At 42.3% G+C, this 14685-nt stretch overlaps 1 protein-coding gene across 2 annotated transcripts in view; it reads right to left on the bottom strand.

Annotated features, from left to right (window-relative positions):
• Nucleotides 1-542: 542 nt before the first annotated feature.
• The window catches only part of pdlim7 (PDZ and LIM domain 7), a 31287-nt gene continuing 17144 nt past the window's right edge, over nt 543-14685 (bottom strand). For both annotated transcript variants that reach the window (XM_058649809.1, XM_058649810.1), the window contains exons 6-11: nt 4908-4960; nt 4439-4682; nt 3845-4025; nt 3518-3638; nt 1092-1207; nt 543-766 (exon numbers count right to left, since the gene is read on the bottom strand). In XM_058649809.1, coding sequence (XP_058505792.1) covers nt 680-766; nt 1092-1207; nt 3518-3638; nt 3845-4025; nt 4439-4682; nt 4908-4960 — 802 coding nt within the window. In that variant the 3' untranslated portion in view covers nt 543-679. The remainder of the gene's footprint in view (nt 767-1091; nt 1208-3517; nt 3639-3844; nt 4026-4438; nt 4683-4907; nt 4961-14685) is intronic.

The raw sequence follows: 14685 nt of genomic DNA, 5'->3' as shown, positions 1-14685 counted from the left end.
GTGCCCATTAAAATCAAGGATTATCAGACATTTATTACCCGCAGTATTGGCCCTGATTTGTCGTGACGAGTTAAGCAACGAGGGCTTTTGTGAAGAGGTCCAGTCCAGCAGAAATGGGACCCCACCTTCTCTGCTCGACTAGACCCACATGATGATAAAAGACACTGTGGTGAGTCAGTGAGTGGGCCGGGGCCATCACTTTTCTACACCGGGGTAGTGATGGACCATTACTGCAACATGTGGCATCATTAGAGGCTCCCTGACTCCTCCAACTAGGAAGATACAGACCTAACTTCGGACTAAACGATGACGAGTTTACAAGACTTGCGACAATGTTTCCGTATCATCATATGTAGATGAATTGCAGCGCCAATGTCCAGTCTTTACATAGTCACCAAGTTGGTAACATGATATGGAAACGATTCCTCAAATACTTCCAGGTACACAACTCAGCATTTGGTATCCCAGGCAGTAACACCTGAACAGCACACTAATGTAACAGTATGTGAAGCGAGCAAAAAGCCACATATGAGGAAACTAAGTCCAGTAGAAGACCGAGTTTAATAAGTTGTTGGTAAAGAGGAGATGTAGAGCAAAGTATGAGTGTGCCGCAGGCTGGAGAGGGTTTAAAGAGCTGGGAGAGGGGAGAGAAGTTCCTCTGAAGATGAAGCTTGAGCTCTCACACTGGAGCAAAGGCATGGCCTTTGCACAGGGGCTTATCCTTCTTCGAGTAGAACGTCTTACCCTCCAGGTTGATTTGGCAGAGCTTTAAAGATGAGAGGAGACAGACAGACAGACAGACAGACAGATTTGAAATCCAGGGTAAAGAAGATATCAGACCTCAACACTGCAAATGTGAACATACAGGTTTCTACTGGCCAAAGTGGGAGACAGCATTTACTTCTAACGTTTGTTTATAGAAAATGAGAGATGGAGATGCTGATGAGAGTACAGCAGACAGGTTAAAAGTGAGTGACAGAGTGGCTCCAGAGATGGAGCAAGATTTTTCAGGTGCTGTTGTGCTAAAAGAGGCAGAAGAGAAAGGGGCAAGAAGAGCCCCACGGGGAGTCATATCAATCAAACTGACTTACAGCACAGACGAAGCACGTATCATGCCAGCTGTAGCCCAAGGCCTCCAGAAACCGATCCCCGGCATCAATCTTAAAGTCACAGCCATGACATTTGGTGCCAAACATCTTCTCATAGTCTGGAGAGACAGAGAGAAAGTAATGTAGGCAGGAAGGTTTTTTTTTGAGCAGTATCAGAATAAAATACATTTAAAAGAGCTTTTATCACCTGAGAAGGTCAAGGGTCTTCCATGACCTCCGCCATCACCATATGTAAACATCACTTAACACTTACAGGATGTTCTAAAGCACTAGATGTAAAACAGGTTTCCACTGCTTTCATTGAAAGAACTTGAGCCTTTTCCTGTTGAAGTTGAGCAACACACACACACACACACACGACTGTAGTGGCGGCACAAACAATGGATGGAGCTTTTTTTTTAAAAGCCAAATGTTTTTCTCTTCTCCTCTATGGACATTTAATGTTTTGCATTATTTTGCACACCTACTGTAAATGTGAAGCTCTCCACAGTGTAAGAGTAAGATTAGGATGAGAGGAAATTGCTCCAGATACTTAACTGGATTTACCAGTTTCCTTTCATTACAGGGTCTCTGAAGAAAGTGTCAGGTTATAATGCAGCTTCTCCAGAGTGAGTGGGTGAGAGGCTGTGTAATCCATTGAAGATGCTGAGGCAGCAGAATGTTTATCAGAGCTAAAGGCATTAGAGGGCGACCGCTCCGATTCTGGCTCTGCCTCCGATAAAGCAGCACACCGCGTCAGAGTAGAAAGTGAGACGCACGCTGCGTCGCTAAATCATTTTCAGCATAATAGAAGCGCAAACATCGTTCATAAAATCCAATAGAGCAGCGTATGAAGTAAACTGGAGCTAAATAGATTACCACAGATGAAAACATCACACTTCATGATTGACTGTGGTGTCTGACAAAAGATTCATGGTGTGGACTCATGACAATCCCCACAGCAATAATATAGCGACGCTGTGTGTTTTACAAATAGTTTGATCGGGGGGGGGAAAAAAGACAAAACTGGAGGGAGGAACCTGCCATGAAGCTTATTATTCAAACTGAATCAACGGGAAATTGAATTCTTCTGTTTTTGTGCCACAGCATCCATTTAGTAGCCTGCACCGCACAGTGCTGGGATGTACGGCTTCGGTCTACATCATTTATTTGCAGACTCGCATAATGTGCAAATATAAGCAAATATAAGTAGTTCATTTGTGAGTCAAATTGCCAAATTTGAAAGAATACCCTAAAGAAGTTATTGACATGTCACATGTACAAGAATGGGAAAGATGAACAACCTGAAAACATAACACCAGCCGCGGCTGTCGCTGCAGCAGAGGCATGAAAATACAGCACCTTAAATGACATACTTTAAGTTCACTAACAGTTCAATATTACCTTTATATCACTGCCACGCTGGCTATTGCTACTAATTCTGCCTCTGCTCCTGCTGCTATCAACCATTTTATTGGTACTTTACACCAATACACGCAACTCCAGATAATCAGGATTTGCACCAAACTTGACCTGTTAATAGATATTAGCACTAGATATAAGCTTTCAAAGTTTGCCCATGGTTAATGGTTTCTTGATTACTTCTTTTAAAGGCCTTATCAATGTTAAAGAATAAAAAAAAAAAAGAATCTTTATTGGATCCACTCTAAACCCTAATGGGTTCTTCTTCCTCGGCTCGTACTCGTTACCACCAAATTTAAAGAGAATCATTGCTGACTGTCAAACTGCACTGAAAACCCCACCTCCATTGCAGGAGGACTGAGACGAGGTTTATATCATTATTACAAAGATGTCGCTTCCTGTGCATTTAAAGGACAGTTTGAACAGACAGAATTACTTTAGATTTTCTTTACCGACAACACAAAGTCAAAGGGGGCCACACGGTGGTGTAGTGGTTAGCACTCTCGCCTTGCAGCGAGAAGACCCGGGTTCGAGCCCCGGTTGGAACAAGGGCCTTTCTGCATGGAGTTTGCATGTTCTCCCCGTGTGTGCGTGGGTTCTCTCCGGGTACTCCGGCTTCCTCCCACAGTCCAAAAACATGCAATGTGGGGATAGGTAAATTGGACACTCCAAATTGACCATAGAAGTGAGTGTGAGAGTGAATGGTTTTTGGCTCTATCTGTGTGTGGCCCTGCGATGGACTGGCGAACTGTCCAGGGTGTACCCCGCCTATCGCCCGATGTAGCTGAGATTGGCACAGCACCCCCCGCGACCCTCTGGTTGAGGATAAAGCGGTAGATGATGACTGACTGACTGACAAAGTCAAAGGAGATGATTTGTCTTTTCTTTTGATTCGGGTTTTATCTCATTTTCGTTCCTGTTCCTGTTCTGTAATGTTTTCGTAGATTGTGAGTTCTGTCGCCCAGTGCCGTTTTTATCTTAACCGCAGTTACAGTTGAGTCTCTCACCTCTCTCGCAGTAGGGCTCGCCCTCCTCCATGTAAAAAGCTTGGTTCCTGATGGGAGTCTTGCAGGCTGCACACATGAAACACTGGACGTGGTAGGTCATCTTCAGGGCATGCATGATTTCCTGATGAGCAGAAAAATGGGGGTTTTATCATCATTATTATTATTATTTTTACATCGTACAGTAACAGTGGAGGTTCAGCCACATGGTTTCTTGCGAGAGGAAAGAGTCATCTTTACATTTTGCAGTCTTATTCATCTGTTCAATGTCTCTCCCCAGTGTCTGGTGTTGTGTTTGGACTTTGGCAGACTCAATAGAGCAGCTCTTACCCCTGTGATCTTCTTTTTGCACTTGGCACAGTTGGGAGCGTATCGATTATCGTGGCACTTGGTACAGTAGACCGACCCTCTCTCCTCGAAGAACCCCCCCTCGTCCAGGACGGCCTTGCACTGTGAACACGTAAACTCCTCCGGGTGCCAAGAACGCCCCAGCGCGACCAGGAACCGACCCCTGAAACACAACAATGACTCATCAAACACTGCGTATGTAAGTGCTGCATAACAGCGCTCCCTTTGTGACCCAGACTCTGAGACTTTGGGTGCCTTAATCAGCTCTACAACTTTCTGCAGTGACCAGAATAAGAACTAAGATTTCGCTGTTATCTACAAACTGTGCGAAATGGGATTTAAACGATTTTTCAAGTGAACATAGCACTTTCTCTCCTGCGATAACAAGACGTCTCCAAACTGTTAATTATGCTGAGGGACTTCATTTCAGACATACAGTCAATCATTGTGTACTTTGACGGATTTCAACGACGTGTCATTTCTCTGACAAGACTCTGAAAGGCGCAAACATCACAAGGACTTTATTCTTGGAAAACTTATCAATCAAACTGTCAGTGCAAGTTTGTGCAGCCTCACCTGATGATTTTGTTGCAGGCGCCACACACTGGGGTCCTGCCGCTGTCTTCGGGGGCCTGCTGCGCTGCCTGCAGAATGGAGCTGCGGTTCTCCATGGGTGTTGGCTGGGCAGGCTGCTGATGCTGGGTTACAACAGTGCTGGTCTTGTCTGGGCGGAAGCGGTCAGCAAATCCAGGGTCGGTGACCCATGGTGGTCGACAGGAGGGACCCGAGCTCCCTGCTGCTGCAGCTGCAGTCTGTGAGCCTGAGCCAGAGGAAACCAAACACTGTGATTTGTTTTGGAGTTAGAACATTGGTGGGGCAGGAGGGGAGGGGAGGGGACTTAATGTAATATACATGACGTCTGTTGTTGTGACAGTCTTTGGTGTCATGGTGTTGTTGATGCTCACGTATTGACACTTCAGGAGAATCTATTATCACTGGATGCTGCTGCGACTCGTCTAACGCATCAGCAGGAGCAGAAACTTACCATCTGGTTTATCTGCTGCCTGGGCCTTGGCAGGTGAAGGTGCTGGCTCAAGGCTGTGGGAAGAAATGACTAATTACAGAAGGTACACAACTCACTCACTCACTCTCTCCCTCACCCTTCACCCCTCCACACACACACCTTAGTAACCATGGTTACTACTCAGTGAAGGGGCATCTCCATTATGCTATGCCCCAGATAACCTTTTGTGTGAATGATCATAAGCATCATGATTACTATTGATCGGTATCAACAGAGAAGCATAGTGAAAACAGGCTAGTTTTTTAGGAATACATTCAGCTGGAAGATAAGCAAAATATTCTATATATACACGTCACTGAACAAGTGATGGACTGTTTGAATCTGAATTCCATTTTTCATGACTATACAAGCGTTCATATGTGAAATAAGCCATTTTATTCAAATAACGGAAGCCAAACAACACATACCAGATGGAGACATTTTGGTTTTGCATCAAATTGGTTCAAAAATAGCTGCCTCTCTACTGTGAGCGATAAGAAACCTGCACATCATCTTGAATTGATTGACATGACTCGCAGTCAAGGTAAAAAAAATAAATAAATAAAATCATCAGACAAGTTATGCTGTCAAATTTGGATGCTGAGGAGTTCCACTTCAAGCCTACATGTGCAGCAGGAGTTGAAATAAAGACATTTGAAAGTTTAGATACCCACAGCATGCGCCACTATATTCAAAATCTTCAAACCATGACTAAGACTGAAAAACAACTTCTGAGCCAAGATGTCGAGCTCTGGAGGCGCATTATCTCGGGAAGAAAAGAAAAAAAAAAAACACTTCCTTAGGCATCCATCATGTTTACATCATCAACAATGCACTAATGAAAGATGATGAAATCTCGTTTCCTTTGCACAGAAACGGGAAGATGTGAAATGAATTACCCTGCACCAGCCTTCATTTATATCGCCGCCCGTATCAGATAAAGTCTGCCTATCAATTAATTCGCAAACAGTAAACACAAAAAAGTTAGCACGGCAGGAGAAGTTCCAGAAACACAGCTGGGAGCAACTTCTCTGCTGGATTCCACACAGGTTATTATGTGGATTAAAAATCCCTCTCTGCAAAAGCTAGGGTACTGACAGCGCTGACAGGGCTGGGGAATCATTTATTAACAACATATATTACTATATCAATTTAACAAAAGATTCAATAAATATATCAATAATGTTAAAAAGTTGCAAGTTGAGAAATAATACATGAAAGCTGATTCTCTGTAGAACTACTTTTTTTTTTTCGACGATAGAGACTTTTAAAACCCCGGCTAACTGGGTTTTACAATTTTCGCTCTGGGCAGAAATGAGTCTTTGATTGTTTGATATTCATCATTGAAATTATCGCACTCACTCACTCACTCACCGTCTACTGCTTTATCCTCCACAAGAGGGTCGCGGGGGAGCTGGAGCCTCATTTCAGTTATGCATTTCTTTTATTTATTTAGTGTTTATCTAATGGAAAGAATATGAACCGCAAAACAACAAAGAGACAACAGTGAGACTCAGAGGTAGGCCTACACTTTGCTGGCCCCACTGAGTAGATAGTGATATAAAAATGTTTTATCGTAATATGTGAAGACGGGGTGACAGAGAGTGTCTTCTAAATGAAAGATGGTTAGAACCCTGAACCAAATGACGTTTGGATAGAAACTATGGCAGACAGAGTAAAAGGGAGGGAGAATTATCTGCGATGGTGGGGCAAACAGAACAAAGACTCACAGACCCCGGGGGTCACAGACTGACATAGCTCCGACCCCGAGCTCCACCCAACAACTCATAAAACACCATCCTGGTCATCGCTGTGACCGCAGCAACACTCCGTATCCACGCTGCCCTTCATGACAACAGGTCAGTGGCACGGACCTTTCAGGAAACCTTTGTGAGGTTTGTTTGGCGGCAAAGTCTCTCTGGTGAGGGTAGCAGGAGCAAATTGGAGAACATCCTCTACAGCTGCTCAGTCCCAACCGGGGCAGCCTAGATCATGTTTTCTTGACATTTTCAGCGCTTTCAAACCTCTCCTCCTCCCCTTCTGCTCTGGGAGAGGCTCAGTGCTGCAGGTGCACAACTCCAGCATCAGACTGTGCAGACAGGAGGGGGAGGGGATTTTCTTTTTTGCCTTTGACGCAGAGTTTTGGATAGCACCCGGTGGAACATTTCCTTGACATTTCCTGTTCGCTCTTTATACCTCTGATTTCAGATTCACCTGTTTTTTTTTCTAGGGGCTTCCTCTCCTGTGGGACGCATCAAACTGAGCGATGAAAGCAGGGGTGTTTGTTGGCAGCTCAACAACCGACAGAGAAAGGAACAGGTTCTGATTTCAGACGGAGCAGGAAGCCACTGACATATGTCACCCCTCCATAGTGAGGTGGCAACCACGATGCATACGAAAACCTGAGTGTCACGCTTGGAAAAATGTCAAACAATGGTGCCACATGTCTTTGGGAGAGCAGAGACAGGTTTCATAATTACCAAGCCCTTTCCACCAGTCCTTGTTTCTTATTATTCACAAGGCAGATGCACAGAAATGTATGAGAAAAGAAAAAAAATCCTGTTTTACAAATAAGATTCAGAGGCAGAACTTTTTTTTCCTTTCACAACATGCAGAAAAATATTTTTCACCCAGCTCCCAGCTTACGCTGTACCATAATATTGTTATAATTGTGTTGCCAATAATAATAATAATAATAATAATAATAATTAGAACTCCTTTTTAAAAGTCTAGTCTTATCAGACTACAGATGTGACAACTTTGTTTGTTGGGCTGAGGAGACAAAAGTGGAGTTTTCTAGTATCGTCACATCAGCTTCATGTTCATGGACAGACAAATAAAGCTCTTTAAGAAAAGAACACCATATCTCCTGGGAAATACAGACAGCACTTGGTTATGTTTTGGAGCTGCTATGCTACGTATGGTGTGTGGAGCCTTGAATCAATGAAATCTTCCTGGAGTAATAAATGTCTCAGTCGTAGTTCATGGGTCCTCCAACAGGATAATACACCAAAACACTCAAGAAAGACTCATGAAAACACTCGAATAAAAAGTCCCGATCTTAATCCTATTGAAATGACTTCACCAATTTCCATTTAGCTTTCTATTACTAGAATAGGGCTAGTATTGTTTGAAAAATTGTGCTTCCCAAACTCAGTTTCCCCTGAGTTAAGAAATATCTTCATTATTGTCTTTGTTAGGTGCCCACCAGTGACACCAGGTCCTTTTAGCGTAACTGTCCCGCCCCCCCCCCTACGAGTGAGTCTAAAAAGTGCAGAATAAGCGTTGCAGTTTCAAGGCTCGCACCAAGGCTTGGACCAAGTGTCACTGGTGGGCACCGAACAAAAAATAAGAATGAAAATATTTCTCGTCTCAAGGGAAACTGAGGTTGGGAAGCACAATTTTTCAAAAATACTAGCCCTATTCTAGTAATTCTAGTAATACAAAGCTAAACGCAAATCTGTGAAGTATTTCTTTAAGAGTACCATCCGTTTTGTCCATGCCCTTTCCATTTGATTTATTATTTCAAATCTTTAGTTGAATCAAAAACAAAGCCTGACTTGTGTTAAACATGGAATAAACAACGATGGGGGGCAAATTAGTTTTTGTCTGTTTTCAAGTTATTTCAAAGATAGTTGTGGGTAGTTGTGTCCATGTGAGACAGAGCATTTCTCCTTCCCTTGTTTCTCTTGGTCACACACCATTATCAGCTTGTAACAGGCAAACATCCTTACATTTAATATTTGTTATTTTCCACCAAAACTTTAATTTTGTGCACATTTGACCAAGACTACTGTAGAGCTTTTAAATACTCTCCTGAACTGTAAATGTATCACCTTTCTTAGGTTTTAAAACTTTTTTCTTTCCCTACACAATTGCGAAAGATTTAAGGTTCTGTTTTTCTCATTGTGTCTCATTTCTAGTTCATTTGCCATTTTTATGCCTGACAAAGCAACAATTTTCCCTCCGCAGCAATAAAAGCAAGACCTTGAACTGTGATGGTTAATTCAGAACTCCAAGCTTTCTTCTGTGTAATCATTGTTGTAGTGTACAACCAGCAAATAAAGTAACTGCAAAGACAGTGCAAAGGAAAGTGGGGGAAAGTAAGAGTTGGATATCCAGAGATGTGTCTTATATATATATAAAGGAGAAGTAAATAAAAAAACAGGAAAAAGGACAGAGAAGCAGAAGGTTCTTTTTTTCAGGTGTTTTATATTGTTGATGACAGGAGAAAAAGTACAGATTCATCTTCCTTTTATTCCTTAATGGTTGGAGAAGCCAACAAGATGAGGGGATCAGAAACGAAAACTCTAAAGGATGAAGCACTCAATAAATGGAAGCAGGCAGAGCGAGAGAGAAAGAAAGAGAGAGAGAGAGAGAGGGAGACAGAGCAAGAGAGTGACAAAGACAGACAGATCAGAGGAGAGTCTGAACCACATTGAAAAAAAGAATAATGAACAGACGTGTGCCTCCCACTGCTGAGGGCCCCTTCCCACTCGTTTACTCCAAGTAACACAGTGTGAAATGGAAAACAGGTCTACAGACAAAGTGTTGTCAACAATCATTAAGTCGGAAATTCAGAGATGGATCTTACACTTAGGCTCAGTATGCAAGGTTCCACTTTGAGCTTTGTCATCTAGGCTATGTTTCTTATTTTGTATTTTTTTTGTTTGCTTTTCTTTATTTTCCCCCGAAAAACTCCTCTTTTCACCCCATCTATATCTGGCCAGTGAATTTAATCACTTCCTCGGACGGTCAGCTATCTTCATCGTCTTTGTCGCATATAGTCGTTGTGGTGTGGCTATCACTAGCAGGCACTGGCTGGGCTCTGCATCCCATGGGGGCAAAGATGTCGCTCAGGATTTGATATTGAGGGCACGAGCAGACCTGTCGTGGTGCCAGTCCCTCAGACGGGCATAGCGGGGACTCTGAATCTCAGTGAGGAACTTTTCCCTGCCCCAAGCAATAGAGATATGAAGCAGAGACAGACAGGGAGGAAATAGATTGTAGGGGAGATAAAAAAAAAAGAGAAGAAAATTAGGAGAATGAAGTGTACAAGAAAAAGGTGAAATTGTGTCAGAGTGATGTAAAACAGAGGAAACAGCACAGACAGAAAAGCTCTGGGAGACAAACTATTACAGTAATTTGAGGAATTGTTTGACAAATTGGGAGACGTGCTAGTTTGCCTTCTTCAGTTACATGAGAATACTGGCTCATACCAGTTTGTATTAAGCTAAAGCGACGAGCCACGTTTTTATAAAACAGATCATGGAAACAGCTCGACACTGTCCAAAAGCAACAGGGTCCACTTAAATATTAACTGAGACTTGACAAAGAATAATGTGCCTCATTATTAATGCAAGTGAATGGACTGTTATGAACGGGGTGGAATCAATTCTCTAAGCCAATTAATCCGGCCAATTTTTGCCGTCTTACACGTATTCCTTTTTATCAATAATCGGCTGATTATTGCTTTTGGATACACATTTTTGTTCTCAGAAACTTGTCCTGTCAGTTTAGCTTTTGATCACCCGTTCATGTATTAATTATTAAGTTCATAATCAAATAGCAGTGCCGCGCAAATTGTAGAGATAGCAATTCTTTTATCATGCGTCATGATTCAATACTTATATTTTATCAAATGGAGGGGACAAACATAAAATTGGCCAAACATAATCGGCCTCCCCAACAAAAATCTGCATCATATCATCATCGGCTGCCATGCTTTCTACAAATCGGCGTCAGCCACAGAAAGTCCATATCTGTGGATCTCTAGACGGAACTGTTTCTGCCTGTTTTAAGTCTTTATGCCGAGCAAATTAAGTAACTGGAGACCATCTAACTTTCAAAAAAGCAAATGAGTTGAACTTTCCGTTAGAGGCAATTAGTGAATATTTTCCAACGACACAAAGCACGTACAAATCACAGCATAAATGCTGGCGTTTGAAGCAGTGACACTTCAACAGCAGAACACAACTAAATACAAATGCAGACATAATTGCGATAATTGCTGATAAAAACTATAGCTTCCACACGTGTGCACAACCTCTCGACTGTTCAAACCAATGACACTCAGGTGTTTACCTGGACTTCTTCATGTTTTCATCATCTGGGTCTTGCACTGAGAGATCCAGGAGAGAAACACATCAACAAGCCTTGTGACTAACAGCCGGCAGAGCTCAAACCAACCGAAACATTTGTAATAATATACATTATATTAAATGGCGATTCCTACACAGTCGCTGCTGTGACAATACAAATGTAGATGGGCTGTTGATTTGTCACAATGATTGCAGTCATGAAAATAAATGCATTGCTGTCACTGCAGACAGCAGCCTCCTGACAGTGAATGCACCTCTCCATAGCTGAGAAATGGGCCCTCGTGTTATCCACCTTTCCTGTGTCGCTCACTGTGACAGTCACTATGATCACATCAGATCAGGCCTCCCCCTACACTTGTCTCAGTCTGCAGGCCTCGGCCCTAACTTACTGAAGTCGGTGCCTGTGAGCTGGGCCAGGATGCGGAAGGAGCGGGACTGGGTGGTGCCAGTGCGTGGCTGCCAGTCCTCAGTGTCCTGGATCAGCCTCTTCTTGCTGCGGTCGTTTGGGATAAAACAGGGAGCTCCACCCTCCACCCTGAGGCCGTGCCTGCACGCACACACACCCAACAGCAGCACACGGCAGGTCAAGGGACGACCCACTCTCACCAACCCGGGCTAATCAGGCGACGTTGAAAAGCAGACGACAACATCCTGAACAGATCATGCAACACTGGAGGACTAATGCTCGGTATCCCTGTCACACAATAAGCCAGCTAATGGATACCCATTACTAAGATTTCTCATGGGCATACTGTAGACTCACGAGTGGACACTACCACATTAGAAACTGTATTTATGACCGTCATTAAAATCAATGGGCAAAAGGCTTTCAGACTGCAGTACCTGCTCCGGTTTATAGAAGACTTTTATGACATATTAAATATTGCCATTTTATTCTTCTAAACAACTTAAAAAGCAGCACAAAAATGCTTTTCATTTCAAACTCCAGCTGCAGCATGCATTCATCAAAAAGCAAGTAGAGTATGAGAGATGAATCATTAATAATGACCTGGCATCTTTGCTATGTACATCTAATCATTGAATCCACTCAAGAGCATCAGCACTTTTCTGTCGTCATAATGAGCAGAATAACCGAAAAAAACACGCCTGCATGCAGCTGCCCTTACTTGGCCTGAAGGTACATTTCGTCATAGAAAGTAGGTTCTCCCCTGTAGAATAGACCAGAGATTAAACACAGATGGGATGAAGTTAACAGAAGAAAGACAAAGAATAGAGTATATTTTAGCTTGTTAGACATTTAAGTATTTGCAGTATTTTGACAAGGAGACTTAATAGGAAAATAGAAAATGGAATGGATTCCAAAAGTAACCACTTTGTGATAAGAGATCACGTCAAAACAGAGGTGAAACTGTCATGAAGCGAGGAAAGTCAGTGTGCACAAGTGTTAATGAGCATTAAAAAAAATATATATATTATTACAGTATGGAAGAAAAGGAATATACTAACTTGTCAAGAGTTTCCATCTGTGGTTTTCAAAAGGGAAAAAGAGAAACAGAGGAGATAGAAAGAGGTCAGAGTTTAGCCCCGGGTTAAATATGAAACAGAACGTGTCACTTAATGACCGGAGTAGAGAGAAGAGACGAGTGAGTATTCTGCAGGATGCAAGAAAACATGCACAAGGTGACACAAAGACATGCCGTCGTTGTCAAAATGCTGTGAGGGAAAGATGGAATTGTTTGCCCGTCAAGTTGTCTATTGTCACTCTGACCCAAAACGACTCCCTCGATTTGGCACAAAACCTTTGTCACTCGGTTCCTTTCATCCATGTGCACACGTGCTCGTTCCTGCTATGTAAATGCCTCTGACGTACGCCACACACCCACACACACACACACACACAATGAACGATTACAGTGTCAGCGGAAGCTCTAACCAAACACAATCACTCTAAACCAGTTTCAACATGACACGTCTGGACACAAACTGTGTGAAGAAATCCTACAATGTCCTACATTAGACTGAGCCGACACTCACGTTTAGGCTCTATTCTTGATGGCCCGCGGGGTAACGCGCCGGGGGCAGTCGGCAGAGAAACTTCACAAGCATGCGAAGCCTCTCTAGAGTAAGCAAGTAAGGCTGCTTAAATAATCTAACACCAGGGCAGCAAAGGATCCGCGAGAACTCAGCAGAATTTATGAGTGAAGCTAAAAACGGAAGCAGACCACATCTTACCATTGGCTGCAGTCAGACCACCACCGTGACCCAAATTGCAGGAACCAGACAGGCATATTCCAGAAGAGCATTTCATGACATAGTACCAAGGAGGATCATTTAAATAGAACTGGATGAATTCCTGGAATCCTTGTAAAATCTGAAAACTGAGTGCTAAAATAAAAACTGGGTGACAGTGGCATTTATCTTTTTTACTACAGGCCAAGGTAATGTGAAATACATTGTAATACCGCAGCGGTGATTACAATTTATAATAATCTAGGAAACCAGGTTACCATTTTTTTTATTATTATTATTATTATTTACAGCACAAAGCCAAACTAATCACCGAAGGATTCCAAGGGGAAATGTCTGCAGCTGCATCAAAGATTCACTTATTCAAAACAACAAAGCTTTCCAAGGCGATCCATACGAGAAGGTTGTTGTCCCTGTTTGACTCTCACTCTCTCTCAGACATCATTTTAGTTCAGGTATTTGAACCATTATAACAGGGGTTTATATGTATATATATATATATATATATATATATATATAATTACTATAGTGTGATCAAAAAGCTGCATGGCCTTGAACTTTCTTCTACAAAAAAATATAATTCCAAAATAAATAATTTCAGGTGAGCTCACTGTTAAAAGTCCAGCATTTTACATAATGCATAAAGCCAAATAAAAATAAACAGTATATATAATATATAAAAAGAGGAAATAATTGAACTCTTTAGTGCAAAGTACGTTTGATGGTTTATGGATGTGGACATCCCCATCCTGCCATTTATACAAGGTGCAAGTAATAATCACGTCCAGTGAATTACCAATCCGTCCAAACAGCAAATCACTTATTGTTTGGCAAGAAACGATGCATTCCTCAAAGACTGACTCACACGCACAGACATAATCCAATTATACACAAACGCAATCAGGACGCTGGGACTGAAGACTGGATTCAGATGGGTAAGAAATCTACATTTACAAAATAAATGTCTGCAGTGGCCAAAGAAAAAAAACAAACCCTCTTACAAGACCATAAAGCTGAGTGATTATTCACATATCCCTCACTAATCTCTGTGAAAACAGTTTGTCTCAGCGGAGGTCGCTCAGCTGGAGGAGGCCAGCTAAGTGCTCCCTGGTTTGCTAACTGTTTGATTTCATCACTCCGAAAGCAAAACATGATAAAAGCCACAAAAGACAATTTGGGTCTGATCTGACAAAAGGATTAACGGCCTCCTTCAGCCTGAGTGATTATGTGGCCAGTGTCCATCATGACACAATCCATGATGTCAGGTTACTGCTGATGAGATTCTTGTCATATTATTCACAGTGATGGGAATAATTAAGCTGATCTCAGCATTTATTATGTGTATTACCTTCACCGGGGAGTACATGTTTTTGCTGGCATTTTATCAAAAATGGTAGGGACATATTTTGATTGAATTTTCTGGGGATGCAGGTTATGACCCAAGAAAGAAT

The sequence above is a fragment of the Solea solea genome, chromosome 14 (genome assembly GCF_958295425.1).
Source record: "Solea solea chromosome 14, fSolSol10.1, whole genome shotgun sequence".
Classification (NCBI taxonomy): Eukaryota; Metazoa; Chordata; class Actinopteri; order Pleuronectiformes; family Soleidae; genus Solea; species Solea solea.
Note: the sequence above shows the minus strand (reverse complement) of the source record. Positions and strands in the feature narration are given on the sequence as shown.